This window comes from Diabrotica virgifera, chromosome 6 (assembly GCF_917563875.1).
Source record: "Diabrotica virgifera virgifera chromosome 6, PGI_DIABVI_V3a".
Taxonomy (NCBI): Eukaryota; Metazoa; Arthropoda; class Insecta; order Coleoptera; family Chrysomelidae; genus Diabrotica; species Diabrotica virgifera.
The window spans coordinates 199,182,311-199,201,414 of NC_065448.1; the positions used below are offsets into that span (position 1 = coordinate 199,182,311).

General features: G+C 32.8%; 1 protein-coding gene across 6 annotated transcripts in view; it reads right to left on the reverse strand.

The window, feature by feature from the left end:
* LOC126887119 (reticulon-1-A) overlaps positions 1 to 19,104 on the reverse strand; it is a 130,558-nt gene that overhangs the window by 49,870 nt on the left and 61,584 nt on the right. Inside the window, exon 1 of one of the 6 annotated variants that reach the window (XM_050654475.1) lies at positions 9,558 to 9,795. The exons of 4 other annotated variants lie outside the window; for them this stretch is intronic. In XM_050654475.1, the coding sequence (XP_050510432.1) occupies positions 9,558 to 9,594 (37 nt within the window). In that variant the 5' untranslated portion in view covers positions 9,595 to 9,795. Of the gene's footprint in view, positions 1 to 9,327; positions 9,516 to 9,557; positions 9,796 to 19,104 lie in introns of those variants that run through there. One more of the 6 variants, XM_050654476.1, reaches the window with a different exon arrangement.

Sequence of the window (19,104 nt, forward strand, 5' to 3'; positions counted from 1 at the left end):
GAGGATAAATAATTCGAATATTAGTTCCTGCCTCATTTTGACTTATAATATCCATTTTTGTTCATTCAATTATCCTTTTTAATTAGGTTAAACGCAGACAGAAAATCCAAATTATGTGCATATTACAGTATTTTCACCTAAATTAAATCATATTACTGACCTTGCATAACACAATTAATTTTAATAATCACTCAATGTAACAGTAATATAATTACAGTACCTATATAAATGTTGATGTTCAAAAATAGCAAAATGTTAAAACAATTCTCTACTATAATAGAGGAATAAAAATATATACAGTGGGCCAAATAAAAGGTCCACCTCGATATTTGGCAGTACTTTTCAGATTTTAAGGAAACAAAAAAAACAGGTCAATTTTTGATGTAAGGGGACACAATTTTAGGGTAAATTAATCTATCTGTCATTTGTCAACCCCCTCCCTTCCACTTCCCCACCCCTTATTTTTAAATAGGACTAGGGGTCGTGTGCTAGCTCATTTGAAAGGTTATTCAATTCTCTATTCAGTAATATTAACATTGACATAATCATCTACACAGGGTGTCCAAGAAAAATTATTTTGAATTAAATTAATCGACAAAAAAAGAAGAATGTATGTAATTGATTTAACTCAGAATATATTCTACTGCTGACAGAAAACAGAAAAAAATGTTTATTTGATAAATAAACATTGTTTGTTGCTTAAATTCAATATTCAACCTACCAAGAGGCAGATGGGTGGCAGCTTGAACATTGAAATTAAGCGAAAAGCAATGTCTATTTAGCAAAAACCATTTTTTTCTGTTTTGTGACAGCAGTAGAATGTATTTTGAATTAAATAAATTATACCCAATTCCACGAATATACGACCCTCTTGGATTATCGCGACAACGAATATTTTACTGTGCAAAATATAAAGAACGAAAGTAAATTACAAATTATATTGTTGTTTATTGGAGTAATTATTAGAGCAAAATACTTCCGTACTTCTTATGTTGCATACTAAATTATTCGTTGTCGCGATAATCCAAAACAGTCGTATATTCGTGGAATACACCATACATACATTCTTCTTTTTGTGTCAATTATTTTAATTAAAATATTTTTTTCTTGGACACCCTATATAAATAATTATGTTAATGTTGAATTACTGAATAGAGAATTGAATAACCTTTCAAATGAGTTAGCACACAACCCCTATTCCCTATTTAAAAATAAGGGGTGGGGGAAGTGGAAGGGAAGGGGTTGACAAATGACAGATGTATGTACCGTAAAAGTGTGTCCCATTTAGATCAAAATTGACCTGTTTTTTTATTTCCTTAAAATCTAATAAATACTGCCAAATATCGGGGTGGACTCTTTTGTTTTTCCCACTCTGTATTATATAAAATATGTATAGACAGAATGGTCATTAACCTCGACGATGATAGTGTTTCCGACGAAAAGTTCAATGCTTCAAGTGATACAGACGATTAAAAAAGATTATTTATTTTATAATGAGAATGTATATAATAGAAACAATTGTCCTCTGAGTTAGTTTGTAAATAAAAATGCTGTGTATTCTACTTTCCTAGTAAAGTATGTAGAATGCACAGATCATGAATGAATATAATAATGATTATAAAGGTTATTAGTTAACTTAAATATTCCCAGAAAAATCCTAGTAATACCGGAATCCCAGAAAATTTAATATTGTTCTGAAGCTATTTCCTTGTGGTATTTTTACAATCAACTATTTTCAATGGGAAATAAGCCAAAATTTTACCAAAAAAAAAATGATTTTATTAACGTTTAGAAGCCCAAATCGGGTGTCGTTGGTTTCGTTGTCAAAATACAAAATACTACTAAAATAAACAAAAATGTTGTTGCTAAGTAAAAAAATTCTTCTAATAACTTATTTAATCTGACTCATTTATATTGGCAATTCAGACGTATATTATACATTTTAAAGTATAAGACTTTAAAATGATATCGCCCATATTTATGAGTTGCGTTCCTGGGACGGCTTTACTAAAAGATAGTTCATTTGATTACATGAAATCAATCCCAACTCAAGAATATCCGTCACAAAAAAATCATAGCATGTGATCTGTCTTTAAAAAGACAACCAAATGCAACGATGACAGTAAAATTCTCACGTTAGAGATTCCATAGTAAATCACGAGGGAAAACCAGGAAAAAACCTCGTGATACTATCCCGACATCGTAAGTATTTGGTCTTACATTTAATTTACTTTCAAAAAACTAATACCAAATTCTGACTTTAATATGTTTAAATTATAAATAATATTAATACTACATAGATATACAATAAGTAATACTAAAATATAAAATTTGTACTAACTCGATATGTTATTGACTTAATAATCGTGGTATTTTCTTTCTAATGACTTCCTCTTTCAGTATGGGTAACCACACCCTACTGCATTCTACCGAGGAATTTGCGACACAATTGGTTTCATTTAGCATAATTAGAGCCGCTTCTTTGATTTTTCTCTTTTTACTATCTGATTCTTTTAGGACTATACTTGAACCTCTCCACTGAACTGTATGTTCATTATCCCATGCGTGTTGACATATTTGAGATCTATCAAATTCTCTATTTTTAATATAAGACTGATGTTCACTTATTCTAACGTTTAATGGTCTTGATGTTTCACCTAAATAAAATTGTTCGCATTCACAAGGTATTTTATAAATCCAATTATTCTTTGTTCTTTCTTGTTCATTGTTAGGTTTAGTTTTAGATAGAATAGATCTAAACGTGTTTGTTGTTTTGAATGTTGTTGAAATGTTGAATTTATTTCCTATTGTTTTAAGTTTCTCGGATAGTCCTTTTATATATGGTATTGATATTTTCCTCGTATTATTTCTTGTGAATGTTGTAGGATCCCGTTCTAAGTTGTTCTGTTCCATTCGATCCAATCTTGACAATTCCTGATTTATAAACGATAAAGGATAATAATTTTTTAATAAAACACATGTTAACAATTGTTAATTATTAACATCTGTTAGCAAAGTGTTATTGTATTCCTTTTCTATTGTAAATTTTATTGTCTCTTCTTGATCGTTTATAATATTCAGGAATGTATCCAACAATTTTGATCTATGAGGCCATATTGAAATCATCTACGTATCTCCACCATACTGTGGTTAATAAAATCATTTTTTTTTGGTAAAATTGTGGCTTATTTTCCATTGAAAATAGTTGATCAGAAAATTTAAGACATATGCTAACAGTGAGCCTAAAGAACACCACAGCAAAGAACAGTTTCAACGGAACAACTTCTAAGGAGATCAATGTAAGCAAAGGCGTGAAACAAGGAGACTATCTTAGCGACACTATTAATTTAACCTATTGGAAGTAAAAGTAATAATAGGGAGAACAAACTTTGCAAACAAAAACATTATCACAGATCAACTTCAACTATCGGATCAAGTAGCATATGCAGATGATTTAGTCATCTTAGCGAAGACGAAGATGACAATTATAAAAACAGTTGAAAAATTTGATAAGAAAGCAGATAACAAAGAAGAGAATAGGGTTAGAGATAAACCAGCGCAAAACAAAATACATGACGATAGCGAAGGACGACACAACAAACAACTCAGAAATATGTAATAACACAGAACCATAATTTGAAACTGTAACCAACCACCTTTAGCTATTTGGGAGTAACAATAGGAAAAACCGGAAAAAGAGAGAACAAAGGAAAGAATTCTAAAAGGCAAAAAAAACATATTATGAAGTGAATAGAAATCTGCTGAGAAGCAAGACTCTAAGTAACAGAACAAAGATGAACCTTTAAAGATCTGTTGTTATATATGGGATGGAAACAACGACGATTAACAAGAAAAAGGAACATAGCCTTCTGAAATTTGAAAGAAAAGTAATGAGAACAATACTGGGCCACAATGCAACAAGAGATGGAGACATAAGAATGAAAACAAATGCCGAAATTGAAGAAGAATTAAACAGAGAAAATATAGTCAGATGCATAAAATCTCTTCGCATAGAATGGGTAGGACATATACAGAGACGCCCACAATCAGATATGTTGAGAAGGATAACCAACTGGACACCACTCACCACTATGGCCCAGGTGTAGAGGAAGACCTAGAAGAAGATGGCTGGATGATGTACAAGAAAACACAAGAGCAATGAATATGAAAGACTGGAAAGTTCAGTGCAAAAGAGTCACGGCAGTAGCAAAAATACACAGAAAGCTATAAATGACAGAGAAGTAATCCACCTCACCCAAGATTAGGATTTTGAACGCCATGGCATCAGCTATAATCCCTAGGGGTTGTAATGCTTAATGAATGAATGAATGAATGAATGCATAATGGTTTTTTCGTACTTCCGGGCCTAAAGTGACAACTTCACTCCCTTGTGACAGGTACTAAAGTGTCACATTTAATCCCTCCGGGATTAAATATTGACGAAACTCCCGGAACGATTAAATCACAAACAAACGAATTTAAGGGATATTTTATTGAAAAATATAATTAATTAGAATGGTAATTAACGTTAATATTCAAATTAATATTGTGACAGTTCGTCATATACTTCGGCTGCTCTTTTATCAATATCAGATACACCTTCTTCACTCATGATACCAATAATTATCAATAACAATGTTTCTTTACAATGACACTAGTAATGACCAATGTTTCTAAATTATAACTGTCACAACGCAATGTTACTATGGTAACTTATTTTAAAGACAGTTTATTAAATGAGTTGAAGAGAGAAAAAACTGATTGAAATTATTGAAATAATTAATAAAATCATACCGGAAGTACGAAAAGTATCGTATATACCTTGCGACTGAAGTACATTTAATCCTTCAGGTAAATTATGGCCCTCCCTGCGGTCGGGCCATAAACTTTACCTTCAGGATTAAATGTACTACTTCAGTCCCGCGGTATATAATGTACTATTAAAATATTGAAGATATAATAAATAATTTACATAATATATTATTTACAATTATGTCTGTACATGTACAGGGTGTTTGGTAGGCCGATGGAAAGTTTTTAAGGGATAATAGGGGACGCCATTTGCAACTTCTTCTTCTTCTTCAGGTGCCATCTCCGCTACGGAGGTTGGCAATCATCATAGCTATTTTAATTTTTGAGGCAGTAGCTCTAAATAGTTGTTTCGAGCTGCATCCAAACCACTCTCTCAGGTTCTTCAACCATGAAATTCGTCTTCTTCCGATGCTTCTTCTGCCATCTATCTTTCCCTGCATTATGAGTCGTAGGATACCATACTTCTCGCCCCGCATCACATGTCCGAGATACTGTAGCTTCTTTTCTTTAATTGTAAGTTCAACTTCCTTTTCTTTACCTATTCTTCTCAGTACTTCATTGTTTGTAACTCTATCTACCCAGGAAACCCTCATAATTTTTCTATAGGTCCACATTTCAAAGGCGTTAAGTCGTCTCATTGTCTCTACATTTAACGTCCATGATTCCACTCCATAGTATAGAACACTGTAGACGTAACATTTTGTTAGGCGTACTTTAAGAGCTAATGTTAAATCTTTGCTACATAGGACCTTTTTCATTTTTATAAAATTAGAACGTGCTTTTTCGATTCTGACTTTTATTTCTGCAGTGTAGTCATTATTTTCTGTTATAAGTGTTCCTAGGTAAGTGTACTTTTTTACTCTTTCGATCTGCTGGCCCTCTACTATCAAGATTTCGTTAGTATTATGGTTGTTTTTACTAATTTTCATAAACTTCGTCTTTTTGATATTGAGAGAGAGTCCGTACTCCCTACTACACCTTACTATTTTACTCATGAGTCTTTGCAGGTCTTGTAAACTATCGGCTATTATTACTGTATCATCTGCATATCTGATGTTGTTAACTAAGACTCCATTTACTCTTATGCCGACTGTTTCATCTTCCAGAGTTTCTCGCATTACCTCTTCAGAATAAGCGTTAAATAATAGAGGTGATAGTATGCAGCCTTGCCTGACTCCTCTCTTTATTTCCATTTCTTCAGATGTTTCTTTTTCAATTCTTACTATTGCTCGCTGATTGTAATAGAGGTGTGTTATTAGTCTTAAATCTCTTTCATCTAGGTTTTTATTTTTTAGGATTTCCATGAGTCGATCATGTTTTACTTTATCAAACGCCTTATTGTAGTCTATAAAACAGACGTAAAGAGGATGGTTAACATCCAAACATCTCTGTGTCAGCACGTTGAAGGAGAATAATGCCTCTCTGGTACCCATACCATTGCGGAACCCATATTGAGTGTCACTAATATCCAGCTCCAGTTTAGAGTGTATTCTGGCGTGGATAATTTTCAATAGAATTTTCAAGGTATGTGACATTAAGCTTATGGTTCGGTAGTCACTGCATTCTTTTGCATTCACCTTCTTTGGCAAACACACAAAGGCTGATGTCAACATTTCTCTAGGGATGATTCCAGTAGTATAGATAGCGTTGAACAGTTCTACTATTATGTCCAGGTTTTTCTCGTTGACCAACTTTATCAGCTCGCTAGGCAATTCATCTGGACCAGCAGATTTATTGGTTTTCATAGAGTTTATTGCCTGACTAACCTCTGATTTGGTTATCTCTGGGCCTACATCTCCCGTTTGGCTATCTACGGATGTACTAGCTTCTCTCTGGTCATGAAATAGTTCCTCGATATACTCTTTCCATCGTCGTAGTTTTCGGTTTGTCTCCATTATAATATTTCCATTTTTGTCGAGCAATATATTTGAGGTTCTTCTATTTCCTATTCCGGCTAGTTCTTTGACTTTTTTATGTAGGTTGAAGTTGTCATATGTGTTTTGCAGTTCTTCTATTTCTTTACATTTTTCAGAGAAGTAGGTTTCTTTAGCCTCCCTAATTTTTCTTCTTATTTGGTTTTGAAGCTGTTTATAGCGGGTCTTATTAATGGTTTTGTTTTTTCTTCTTTCATTCATCAAGTCTAGAATTTCCTCCGTCATCCATTCTTCTTTCTTACATTTGGTTGTAGTAAGTACTTTCTTACTTGGTTCTAATATAGAGGTTTTGAAGAATTGCCACTGCTGTTCTACGTTGCAATTATTTCCTGGGTTTCTGTCTAGATTTGTGTTGATTTCGTGTTTCAGATTTTCTTTTGTTTCTTCTGACTTTAGTTTCTTTATGTTAAGTTTATTGTTGTTGCGGCTTTTTTGCGTCTTTTTTAGTTGAAGTTGAAACCTAGCAATAAGAAGACTGTGATCAGAGGATACGTCTGCTCCTGGATATGCCTTTACTGCCTGAATTGAGTTTCGATATCTGTGCTTTATTAGGATGTAGTCAATTTGATTTCTGACAATTTTGTGCTCTTTGTCAGCTGGTGATTTCCATGTATACAGGCGTCGCTTAGGTAATTTAAAGAATGTATTTGCGGCTATAACATTATGCTCCTGGCAAAATTCTATTAGGCGATCTCCTCTGTCGTTTCGTTCGCCAAGCCCATATGATCCTACATTAGGGTAGCATTTTCCTTCGCCAATTTTTGCGTTGAAATCACCCATGATCACTGTTATGTCTCTAGATGCTGTGAGATGTAATGTTTTCTGGAGTTCGCTATAAAAGTTTTCTATTTCTTCTTCATTTTTGTCAGCAGTTGGCGCATAAATCTGGATTAGGTTCATTTTTCCATGGGTTGTCAATAACTGCAACATTATTATTCTTTCGGACATCGGAACGAAGCCTGTTACTGATCTCGTTACTTTTTCGCTGAGGATCATAGCAACTCCATATCTGTGTTGGGTGTCGCTGCTTCCAGAGTAATAGATTCGTCCATTGTCTGTATTGAGTTCGCCAGAGCTGACCCATCTTGTATCGCTTATTCCTAATATATCGATATCTAGTCGCATCATCTCTTGCTGTATATTCTTCAGTTTCCCAGGTTCATACATACTTCTTACATTCCATGTAGCGATTTTGTAGGTGGATTTGTTTCATTGTTTCCATTTGCAACATTTTTTGCTAATAATGTATCGCTCAAACTGTTAAGGTTTCCGAAATAAAGTTTTTGTCAATATTCGAAAATAAGGCTGCTCGTCTATTTTATTTTTAAAAATAATTATCTAAGCGAGATACTTCCCTGATATACAAAATGACTTACGTATTACTTGCTCAGATTGCAAAAACCCTTCGTTGTTAATGCAACTCCAAACACAATTCGGATGTCAAAACAGTAAAACGCACCTTTTATACGCATACAATAACCATGTTTATAAACCAAAATAAACCACTTCATAGCAGGTAGATTGTTTTTAGCATAGCAGGTAGATTGTTTTTTGTTTGTTATGCGTTCGGAGAATGACGATAGCTGATGGAAATTGTATGCGAAGAGTCAGTGTTGTAGGTTTACATTTTTATTCCATTCGTAAAACAGGGAGGTAGTACGCCTAGATAATTTTTAAACGTGAAATAGACGGTTGTCAAATATTGACAAATTTAACTTTATTTCGGAAACCTTAACAGTTTGAGCGATACATTATTAGCAAAAAATGTACGGTTGTCAAATATTGACAAATTTAACTTTATTTCGGAAACCTTAACAGTTTGAGCGATACATTATTAGCAAAAAATGTTGCAAATGGCGTCCCCTATTATCCCTTAAAAAATTTCCATCGACCTACCAAACACCCTGTATACAGAAATAGCTACAGATGCATGTCCGTTTATTTCACTTCGCCTTTTGACATTTCAACTTTTAATAAATTGATTTCCTATTTTTAATACCTTCACGATTTTTTCTAGGTTTTGGCATTTTGGTTTAAGACAGTATGGCTAGATTCTAGATTAACTGAAGAATATGGAATAAACTAACGAAAATCTTTAGATATCATATTTGAACAGAGTTGAGACTAAAATGTGTAAAATAATAAATCAAATCTTACCACAAGGCTGATATTGTATCTTAATAAAAAACAAATAAAAATTAAATCGAAAATTCAATAGCATTATGCAATTTTCAAATCAGTAGGTTAAAAAATTACAGAGTCTAATCTTAGAATGACGATCCATGTCGTTTGAAATATAATGGCAACTGTGAAGCATAAAAGTAGATAGTCAGTTAAAATTTAATTTAGATTTTTTATTATCTTTAGCGCCCATTTACTTAATGTTAGGATGTTAACCTTTATTGGTGGATTTTACTTGAATTTTGATAACAGCTATTTAAAAAGGCCGAAATGTATGGAGAATTATCAAAATCGTGACCTAGTCCCCAGTCAGTCTTAAAAATAGTGATATTAAAAATATCTATCAGTATTAAGTAATCAAGCACGAAAAATCTTAATTAACACAAACGTAAGAACATACTTTTGAGCGGCTAATCCAAAAATAGCGATCCTCACTAAAAATTTCACTATTCCATTCGAAAATACACCCGACTACGCCAGATACTTACGAAGTATCTAAAAAAATCACAAGCAAGAGATAGCATCGGACAATTTCGATACTCAGAAAAATCGTTCGGAGCCGCCTGAATCACAGTTCCTCCCACACCATACCTCACAGTATATAAAATTAAAAAAAAATTCCAAACTTACACTGATCGCGCTGCAGCAAACTCGAAAGCGCTTCCATCGTAGATGTTTTACCATTCACAAACTATTACAAAACCCTCAGGACGCTTTTGAGAATTTCAGTACCCAGATTCGTCTTGGCAATGTGACAAGCAGACCGCAGTCAAATCAAACACACATAGACTTTAGATACGCGTAGAGCTGAATTTATTTTAGAAATATTATTTATTCTTCAACCCTTTTGTCCGTGTCGCGTTTTATTCAGAATGGTTCGTGGTGGTAAATAAATAAATTAGGAATTGCGCAATGGTGGGCGCAGCCGCAAAATGCAGTTTTCCTAGCCAAGGTGGCGTTTTTAAGGAAATCGATATTTCGTTACATTCATCTAGTCACAAAGTCTTGTCTCGACGCATGCTTAAAAAAATATGACAGTATAACAAAGAAAGCAATTGGTAATTATTTTGATTATATGTCACAATGTAATACCACCCCCGGTAATATCTACATACAAAGGAAAGGATTTGCCGTGCATACTTTGTAATATTTAGAATACATTTAAAGAAAAAAATATATACAGGGCTAAATAAGTCTGAAGAACTTTTAAGGGATAATTCTACATGAAAAAATAATGGCAGTTTGCCCGATAAATGTATGTCCGCAAATGCTTCATTTCCGAGACACGTGGAGTTGAAATTTCTCTTACGAACCGATGATTTATTTATTGCTCTAAAACCGGTTGAGGTATGTAAATGCAATTTCGTGGGTTTTAAGATTTAGTTATTGCGCATTATTATATATTCACCATTGGCGCATACGGGCAATGGTCTGCAATTATTTAAAGAAGAAAAAAATAGTACGTCACTGCGACATTTCAAATGATATTGTCACCAAATTCATAAAAAATTTTAGTCCATAGCGGAGATCCCGCGATTTGTCGTTATCGTCGCGCATTAAAAAATTTGGTCTCAGGAGTGGATTGCAAAGTTGGAACCGTCAAAATTCAAGAGTGATCTAACTTCTAACTGATTCTTTATGGTAGGGGAGCAAAGTATGCTAAATGTGCAATCACTCGAGCGCTTTGGGGACCTACTGAGTTGTGAAGAGTAGGTCCTAAAACAAAAAAAAGTTAAGTAAAGTTTTCCATTTTAGTGGGCGCTTGCCATTTTTTAATTTAATTTTCCATTTCCAACAATCGTTTTTTCCGATTATAACGCCATCTATCCATAACTCTAAAAAATGTTTCGAATAAAAGTTACTTATTTTTACGTAAGGAATCCAAATCGGCAATAAAAAATGGGGGCTTCTATTTAATATTTTAAAGTAACCCCCACCCCACCTCCGTGGGGAGTCGTGTTTGGTGCCATTCATAGATTTTTCAAAAATATTTGAATAAGTGTATTTTACAGTTTTTCGATCTGATGTTCATTTCGCGAAATATCGCGGGATTCGTATTTAAAATATTAAATTTACCCCCACCCCTCTCCATGAAAAGTGGTGTTTAGTATCATTTGATAGATTTTTAAAAAATATTGAGCACATATTTTTTAGTTTTTCGATATGTTATTCATTTCGCGAAATATTCGCTTTTTTCTTGTGAAATTTTGGGACTCCTCCATTTCCTTACCGCCCGGCTCAAATCGTCAGATTTTTTAAATATACACTCTATTGCATGTACTTAACTTACCTTATCTTAATCTGACAATTTCGAGATTTCTTAAGGATAGATTTTCTTTTTCGGGCCCCCCTTAACGAACGCCCCTGTGTTAAGAGCCAATCTATGGTAGAGGTACATCTGCAGGGTACCAGGTTTCTTCCCATATCATAATCTGACGCGCTCGAGTAACTGCAAAAATCCCCGCTTAAGCTCCCCTACCATTAGCATTTAAACTCTCTCTATAGTCCTGTCGCCATGGGGGTACAACGGCCTCCTTAATTCAGATGGACTTACCCAAGTTTTTGTTATGTATTTTGACCCGTAGAACACGAATTTTTTGGGTAACCGTTGATCCGGATGTCGATAAGATTGTTATAAACAAAGGACTCGAGAAATTACATGACAGCGATTTTTCGCAAAACAAAACATTTTTTTGTAATTTTTTGGTGATTCTCAACAAAAAATGTTCTTACAAGTTTTTTCGTAGGATGCATAGTTTTCAAGATAAGCGCGGTTGAACTTTCAAAAAATCGAAAAAGTGCAATTTTTGAACCCGAATAACTTTTGATTAAAAAATAAAATAGCAATTCTACTTACTGCATTTGAAAGGTCAAGTCAAATTCTATCGGTTTTGATTATTTGAATTGCTTGTTTATTGTTAAACAAGTGTTTCCCGTGCCCAATCATGCGTTTTAATGTTCGTAATCTACGTAGAAATTGTCTGTATGTGCGCCTACTCATTCGACTTCAAATGAGAAATGCATTGAAAACATCATTCAATCACTATGTGTTTATAGCTTTGTTTAATAATAAAAAAAATTAATTTTTAGCAATGAAAATAATCAAAACCGATAGAATTTGACTTGCACTTTCAAATGCGGTAAGCAGAATTGCTATTTTATTTTTCAATCAAAAGTTATTCGGGTTCAAAAATTGAAATTTTTCGATTTTTTGAAAGTTCAACCGCATTTATGTCGAAAACTATGCATCCTACGAAAAAACTTATAAAAACATTTTTTGCTTAGAATGACCCACAAAATACAAAAACATGTTTTGTTTTGCGAAAAATCGCTGTTATGTGATTCCTCAAGTTCTTTGTTTATAACAATCTTATCGACATCCGGATCAACTGTTACCCAAAAAATTCGTATTCTACGGGTCAAAATACATAAAAAAAACTTGGGTAAGTCCATCTGAATTAAGGAGGCCGTTGTACCCCCATTGGCGACAGGAATACTAGGCAAGTACAGTTGTTTAAAATCGCTCTCCGTGATAAACAAATTGAAATACTTTTATAATTTATTTGATCGATTTGTTTGATATTTAGCACACTTTAATAACTGATTACCTAACTGCCAAAATTTTGGGTGGTTATGGCACATGTCATTATGCAAAAAAAAACAAAGTTATTAACATTTATAAATTACTCAAATAATGTATTTTAATATAGAAACTCTCAAAGTTAAAGAACTTTTTATGATCTAACATTTATTTGAACCATTTTCTCATAAGAAACGTTTTATAAGCAAAAAACGGCTTTTTCACTCTTACTGCCTGTTAAAAAAACAAATAAAAATTAAGTCTTCGCGAAATTGGCATCAGCTATCCCCCAAATACCGTTTAAAACGATCAAAATTGTTACCTATATCAGATTTTTTCATATTTTTAAACGCTTTTATTTAGTTCAATAGTTTGCGTCAAATCTTTAGACGTTAATATGACTGCCTTGTCTCCAATGTAAATGAATGAAAATTTGCGGACATATGCATTCGCGGGAACAATACACGAATAATCAATAAAAAAATGTTTTTATGCTTTTTAATTGTTTAAATAAAAAAAAAGCTTTTAATGGAAAATGCTTAAATTCTCCTGTTTTTTACAATGTAAAAACTTGAAAGTTTTGCGGATTGTAGCTAATGATATGAACCATACATAATTTCACTTTTTACGTTAATTGTTTACGTTATGCTTCATTAATAAACAATAAAGTTTTCAAATTTTTTGCCGACTCCGACTACTTTTCATGTTAGTACATCATATGCTTTATACATATTTTAATAAACATGACGATATAATTTAATGTTTGAAAAGTGTAAGACTAAAAAGAAAAAAATAAAAAAATATGAAAAAAAAATTTTTAAGAAACGCTTTTCTTTAGTTACGAGTGACTAAAATTAAAAATATTATAAAAAATCAACTAAAAGGCAAAGAATAAAAAAAATTGAAAAAATCTAACACATTCGTTAAAGAAAAGCGTGGGGCGAAAACCGTTTATTCGATGAAGACGCGCCACGCTTTTCTTTGACGAATCTGTTAGATTTTTTCAATTTTTTTTATTTTTTGCCTTTTAGTTGATTTTTTATAATATTCTTAATTTTAGTCACTCGTGACTAAAGAAAAGCGTTTCTTAAAAAAATTTTTTTCATATTTTTTTATTATATTATTGACTGGCATAAAATCAATCTAGCAAAAAAACATTGATAAAAATATTTGAATTGAATAATAGATTATTAGAATTCTAACAATTATGAAGAACCACCTATACCAACCCTTTTACAGTCACCTCTTTTTGCGACTGAGTATTTTAAAAAGATTTAATATTAATAGCCTTATAGATCTTATAAAAACCTATACAATTCTTTTTTATCAAACTTCCTAGGATAAAAAATAAAAAGTTGACTGGCTTAGAATGATTAGTTTTTAAAAAACACTGGAGTTAAAAGCGAATAGCGAATTTTTGTAGTTTGGTAAAAAATGCCATTTTCTTCAGAATAGAAAGATTACCATCAGAGATACGAAAAAATGTTTAAATATGAAATTGTAGGTTATTTAATTCCCAAGAACATGGTATTAAAAAAAATTTTTGTACGGCAAAAATTTAGTGAATCGTAAATGAGTATAATATCGAAAAACATTGATTTTTTCAATATAAAACTAACATTTTCAATAGCGAATAAATCGAAAAATGTTAATTTTATCAAAAAAATTTATAGAACATTTTTTGCTTAAAATGAATAATTTTATCAACTTTTGTGGTTAAAATATAATAAAAAATTTGCACCCCCAAGATGGGGTGGCAACAACCCCCATGGTAAAAGCGCCTTTCGGCGTCATCTAGATTTTGATCCTTGGACTATCCAGTACTTATTCTCAAATTTTCAAGCAAATCGATCCATTCTGTAAAAATTGAGAGGTAAAAAAAAGCTTCGGTTCCTGGACTACCAGTGCTTTTCCATTTTTTGCCGTATGTATTATCTATGTAACCTCACTTTCTGTTATACAAGGACCTGTTATGGCAATCTTTGTATACTGTTTTGTTCTTTCATCTGTTTTTTCCGTTGTGTTCATCAATATAAAACGTAATATAATTTATGAAAAGTCTCTTTGGAACACCGTACAATTGTAATCCTCTCTTTGGATCATACTTCATATTTAATTCTAATGTTTAACGATGATCTATGTATGTTTCTCATCAATAGCAAGAATTAAAAGTACATTTGGTAATCTCTAGACTAATAAAACTGGTAAAAATTAGGTGTATTAATAGTCCCACTTGAATAATTTCCATAGATATTAATTTGAAGCGTAACAACGGACATTGAACCAAAGATTTTAGATAAAAAAAAATGTTAACTGTAACAGACAGTTAAGACATACTATTTTAGTATAGTCTGGTGCCCATACCGAAATAACTGCCAATATCTTTGAACCGTACGAAATTTCATAAATTTATGCGATTCGCTATAATTAAGGCTCAATGGTGAAACGGTTTTGAAGGCATCATACTGAGTGCAGAAGAGCATTCGATGGAGAGCAGAGACGAGAATAAGATTAAATAATAATAAGAATAATTAAGGTCCGGTTTCACCAACAACAAATAAATCATTGAATAGCTCTGTATGCCGGAGGTAAAGTGCACTATGTCCATTTTTGTCAATATTGGGATTTTACTGCAGTTATAATGAGCTTTTAATTCTCCACACAGAGGTATAGAGCACTATGTCCTACTTTATAAAATAACAAAGATAAGCACTTTATAAAAAGCATCATGGCACATTTTGTTTAGAGGCAGAGGGCACCATGTGAACATGAAACCCTATACCTCTCTGTACATTGCTTTATAAATCCAGTATTAAACAATCAGGGTAAAGTATTACACTTTGCCCATTTACCTATATTTGTCATGAAGGAGAAACAAATTAAAGTTTAACATTGTATAAGGCATTTTTAGTAAACATCTAGTACCAAGACCCAAAAGATCTTGAAGAGGTAAACAGCACTATGTTCACTACATTGTGTTTTAATTATTTTTTTACTAAAAATAAATTAAAATTAAAATATTAATAATTAAATAAATAAAATTAAAAATAAATAAGTTTATTATCACAATATGTGTTTTAAATAATACAATTTTGAAAATTAATAATCTGAAGAATAAATCAGACAAGGGATTGTGACATAATGTGTATTAACATACATCCTGTGAATAAAGAAACACAAAAATAAACTTAAAACGCTTCTCCTGTAAAATTAGAAATTTGTGACATAGTGCCCTTTACCTCCGGCATACAGAGAAATTCCTCGAATAAAATTTATTAGACGTTTATATTTTTATTTTGAGGGCCGGCGTAGCTAAGTGGTAGTGTGTTTGGCTCGCGTGCCCCTGGTCCGGAGTTCAAATCCTACCCCGGCAAGAACAACTAGACATTTTTAAAAATGTTTATAGGCCCCAGGTCGACTCAGCCTGAATAAAATGAGCACCTTGGGTAAAACCAGGGGTAATAATAGGCGGTTGAAGCGTAGCACTGGCCCTGTTACCTTCCTTGTATACCGTAGGCCCTAGATATAGCAGACTACCCTGCTATACTCCCAAAGCCACGTGAGCGGTATAAAACGGGAGACTATTATTATTTTTATTTTGTTTCAATATAATTTCGATAATTTAAAGTTAAACTGACGAATTTACCTTCTTATAGATATTTACAGAGACATTAACTTGCCAATTTATGCGAAGAGTAAATATTTATTTGATAAATAAATAAAATAAGTCTTATTTGACGTTAGTAAAATGGAGAAATGTCAGTTTATTGGTCGAAGAACTTTATTCATAGAATAAACTACTATTTGTCGTTGGTGAAACCGGCCATGTAGAGAACATAAGGAACTATTCTTTTTCTTGATGAATCCTTGCCTATCCGTGATGAATGTTGGCGAGCATCACGGCAATCTTTATCTTATCTGCAGCAACGGATCTTATCTGAAAAGCTGTTGAAAAGATGTTGTGTTGAATAAGGACTATCGGTTCTGCTTCATTTTTCTTAGGACCTTCTTTTTTGTGACTCGGTCAGTCCACGGAATTTTTAAGTATTCTCCGATATACCCACATCTTAAATTCTTCCAATTTTCTGCACATATCTTCGTTCAAGGTCCACGATTCAACTCCATAAAAAGAACAAAGAAGATGCAGCATTCTTACTTTTATACCAAGAGAGAAGTTGTGTCTCTTGAAGAAGGCCCCCATGCGGTTGAACGTGGAATTAGCTTTTCCGATGCGTTATATTGAGTCCATATTGTTGACTGTAATACGTGGTTTTGTTCATAAGTACTTGCAGGTCTTCTAGGTTGTCCGAAAATACTATGGTGTCATCTACATTTCCGATGATGTTTAACCGGTACCTTTTTAGTAGAATCCTTTTTTCAATTTCGTGAAAAGCTTCGATAAATCTTCTTTCAGAGTAAAGGTTGAAGGAACTATATTTTCAAGATTCATATTTTTAATAAACCAAATACCAAATGCAACATTATCATTAACCGTGAATAATCCGTTCGCATATACTATTATAGACGAGCGGCACACCAAAAAAAAAACGCGTATTTCTCGAGATACTTATCACGGAGAGGTGAATGGCCAATTTTAGTCATACTGTACGTTTTTGATGGTGCTGAAAACGAATATGAGGTTTATTTTGAATTTTATATGGGGGATTTTATATGGAGGAATCACAATTTTACCCTAAAAATAAAAAAAAAATGAAATCACGTTTTTTTGTGTTTACCTCGGTACAAATCTGTTTCATTTTAATATTTTTTTCCGAAATTTTTACAGTACATATGTATTTCTAACATTTCTGAAGACAACGATACCTGTTTCAAGCTTTCAATCTTATTCTGATAAAGGTTATGAATTTTTTAAGGTAAAAGGTGCAGATTTGTGCATTGCAACGTTTAATCGCAAAAGTTGAGTGACGAAATTTGAAATTTAGCTTTTTAATCACGTTTGTGTTAAAATATAGAGTACAAAGAAGTTTTCTGGAAAGCTTTAGATCAAAATGTTTTATAGAAAAAAAAAATATTGCAACTTTTAATATAGCCATAAGCATTCCCCGAAATATCGCTTATTTTGCGAGATACTGACCATGGGTGGTGAATGGCTAAGTTTGGTCTTATATTATGTTTTTGACGGTGTTGAAAACGAAAATGAAATTTATTTTAAATTTTACCTTTTCCGTGGCATTTCTTTTGATGTGGCGCTCTATATTTTAGTATCTAGGGATCTTTACGGCAATCTTTCAGACTCTATTCTCACTACATGACCAACCCATCGAAGTCTTTGAAATTAATCGAATTCTGAACAGTTGCGTAGAGTTCATGGTCGTACATGGATCTCCATACTACGTTTTTGTTAATAGGTTTAAATATCTTAGGACTTTTCTTTCAAAGATTTCTAGCTCTCTCTTTGTGATATCCGCCATGCCATCACCCATGTTTCGCATCCATACATACTATTGGTCTGATAATAGTTTTGTAGACCCTGATTTTCGATCGCCAGTGCGTGTTTTTAGAACGGAACATGAGCGAGTGAAAAATAAGTTTTGTTTCCCTTGACTATTCTTCTCTAAATTTCTGGTTATTCTGTTTTTACGTTGTCTATGAAAAGTCATAAAAGTTCGGCCTAAGGAAAATGAGACACATTATGTTTTTACATTTGTTTTTTTTGTCAAAATTATGTATTATTATTAGATTCTAATAAACTTTTGGTTGATTCATATTCACTGTCAACGTATCAAAAATTATCCGTCCTATTTTTGCAAATGTTTTTCTTTGTTATATGACTTGTATCAAGTGCACAATTGTAATTGGTTCGTTACAGAACAGTGGATACTGGAATGTGCTAAGTGACCGTGGAAAATGACGATACAGCACACTGCACTTGATGAACGCCAAATAAATATAAATATACACCTGTGACATTTAAAACATTTTTTATCTTTATTGTTTTATCCATTTCCTTAGCCTCGTATCTTTTCAGTAACGTTTTATTTGATTCTCCTATCAATTTCTCTCTTTCTATTATCTACCGGTCTTCATAATGTTCGCTATTATATATGTTTAGGTTTAATTTATCTTCTTTTTCTAATAAAGGTGACCACACTGACCCATCATTATTCTGTAAGGTAACAGCTTTCTATTCCGTAGAGAGAGGAGAACACTAAAGACGTACCATCTAAGAATTCTTATGCGTATATTGATACTTAAAGATAAGTTGCAGATAATTTTACTAAGCCCGTTAAAGAGCATCTGGCTTTTTCAATAAGATAATTTATTTCGTAGTTATGATCTACGGTATCCTTGATATTGCAGACCAAACAGCATATTTTCTTCACTGTTTCTTACAATGCACGAGTGCCCATACCCATGGGCTCCCCAAGTTTTTTGGGTGCTTTTAGAGATAGGGCAAACACTCCTGACCATGGAGCTGAATGGAGTTAAATAGTACAGTGCGTACCAAATTTCGTCTACTGCGCCGTGGTCACGAGTGTTTGCACTATCTCTAACTATAATATGGTTATCCACAGTATACAAATGTGCAACATCTTCACGTCTGCCCCCCCCCCCCCTAAAATTGTGTGCATATGG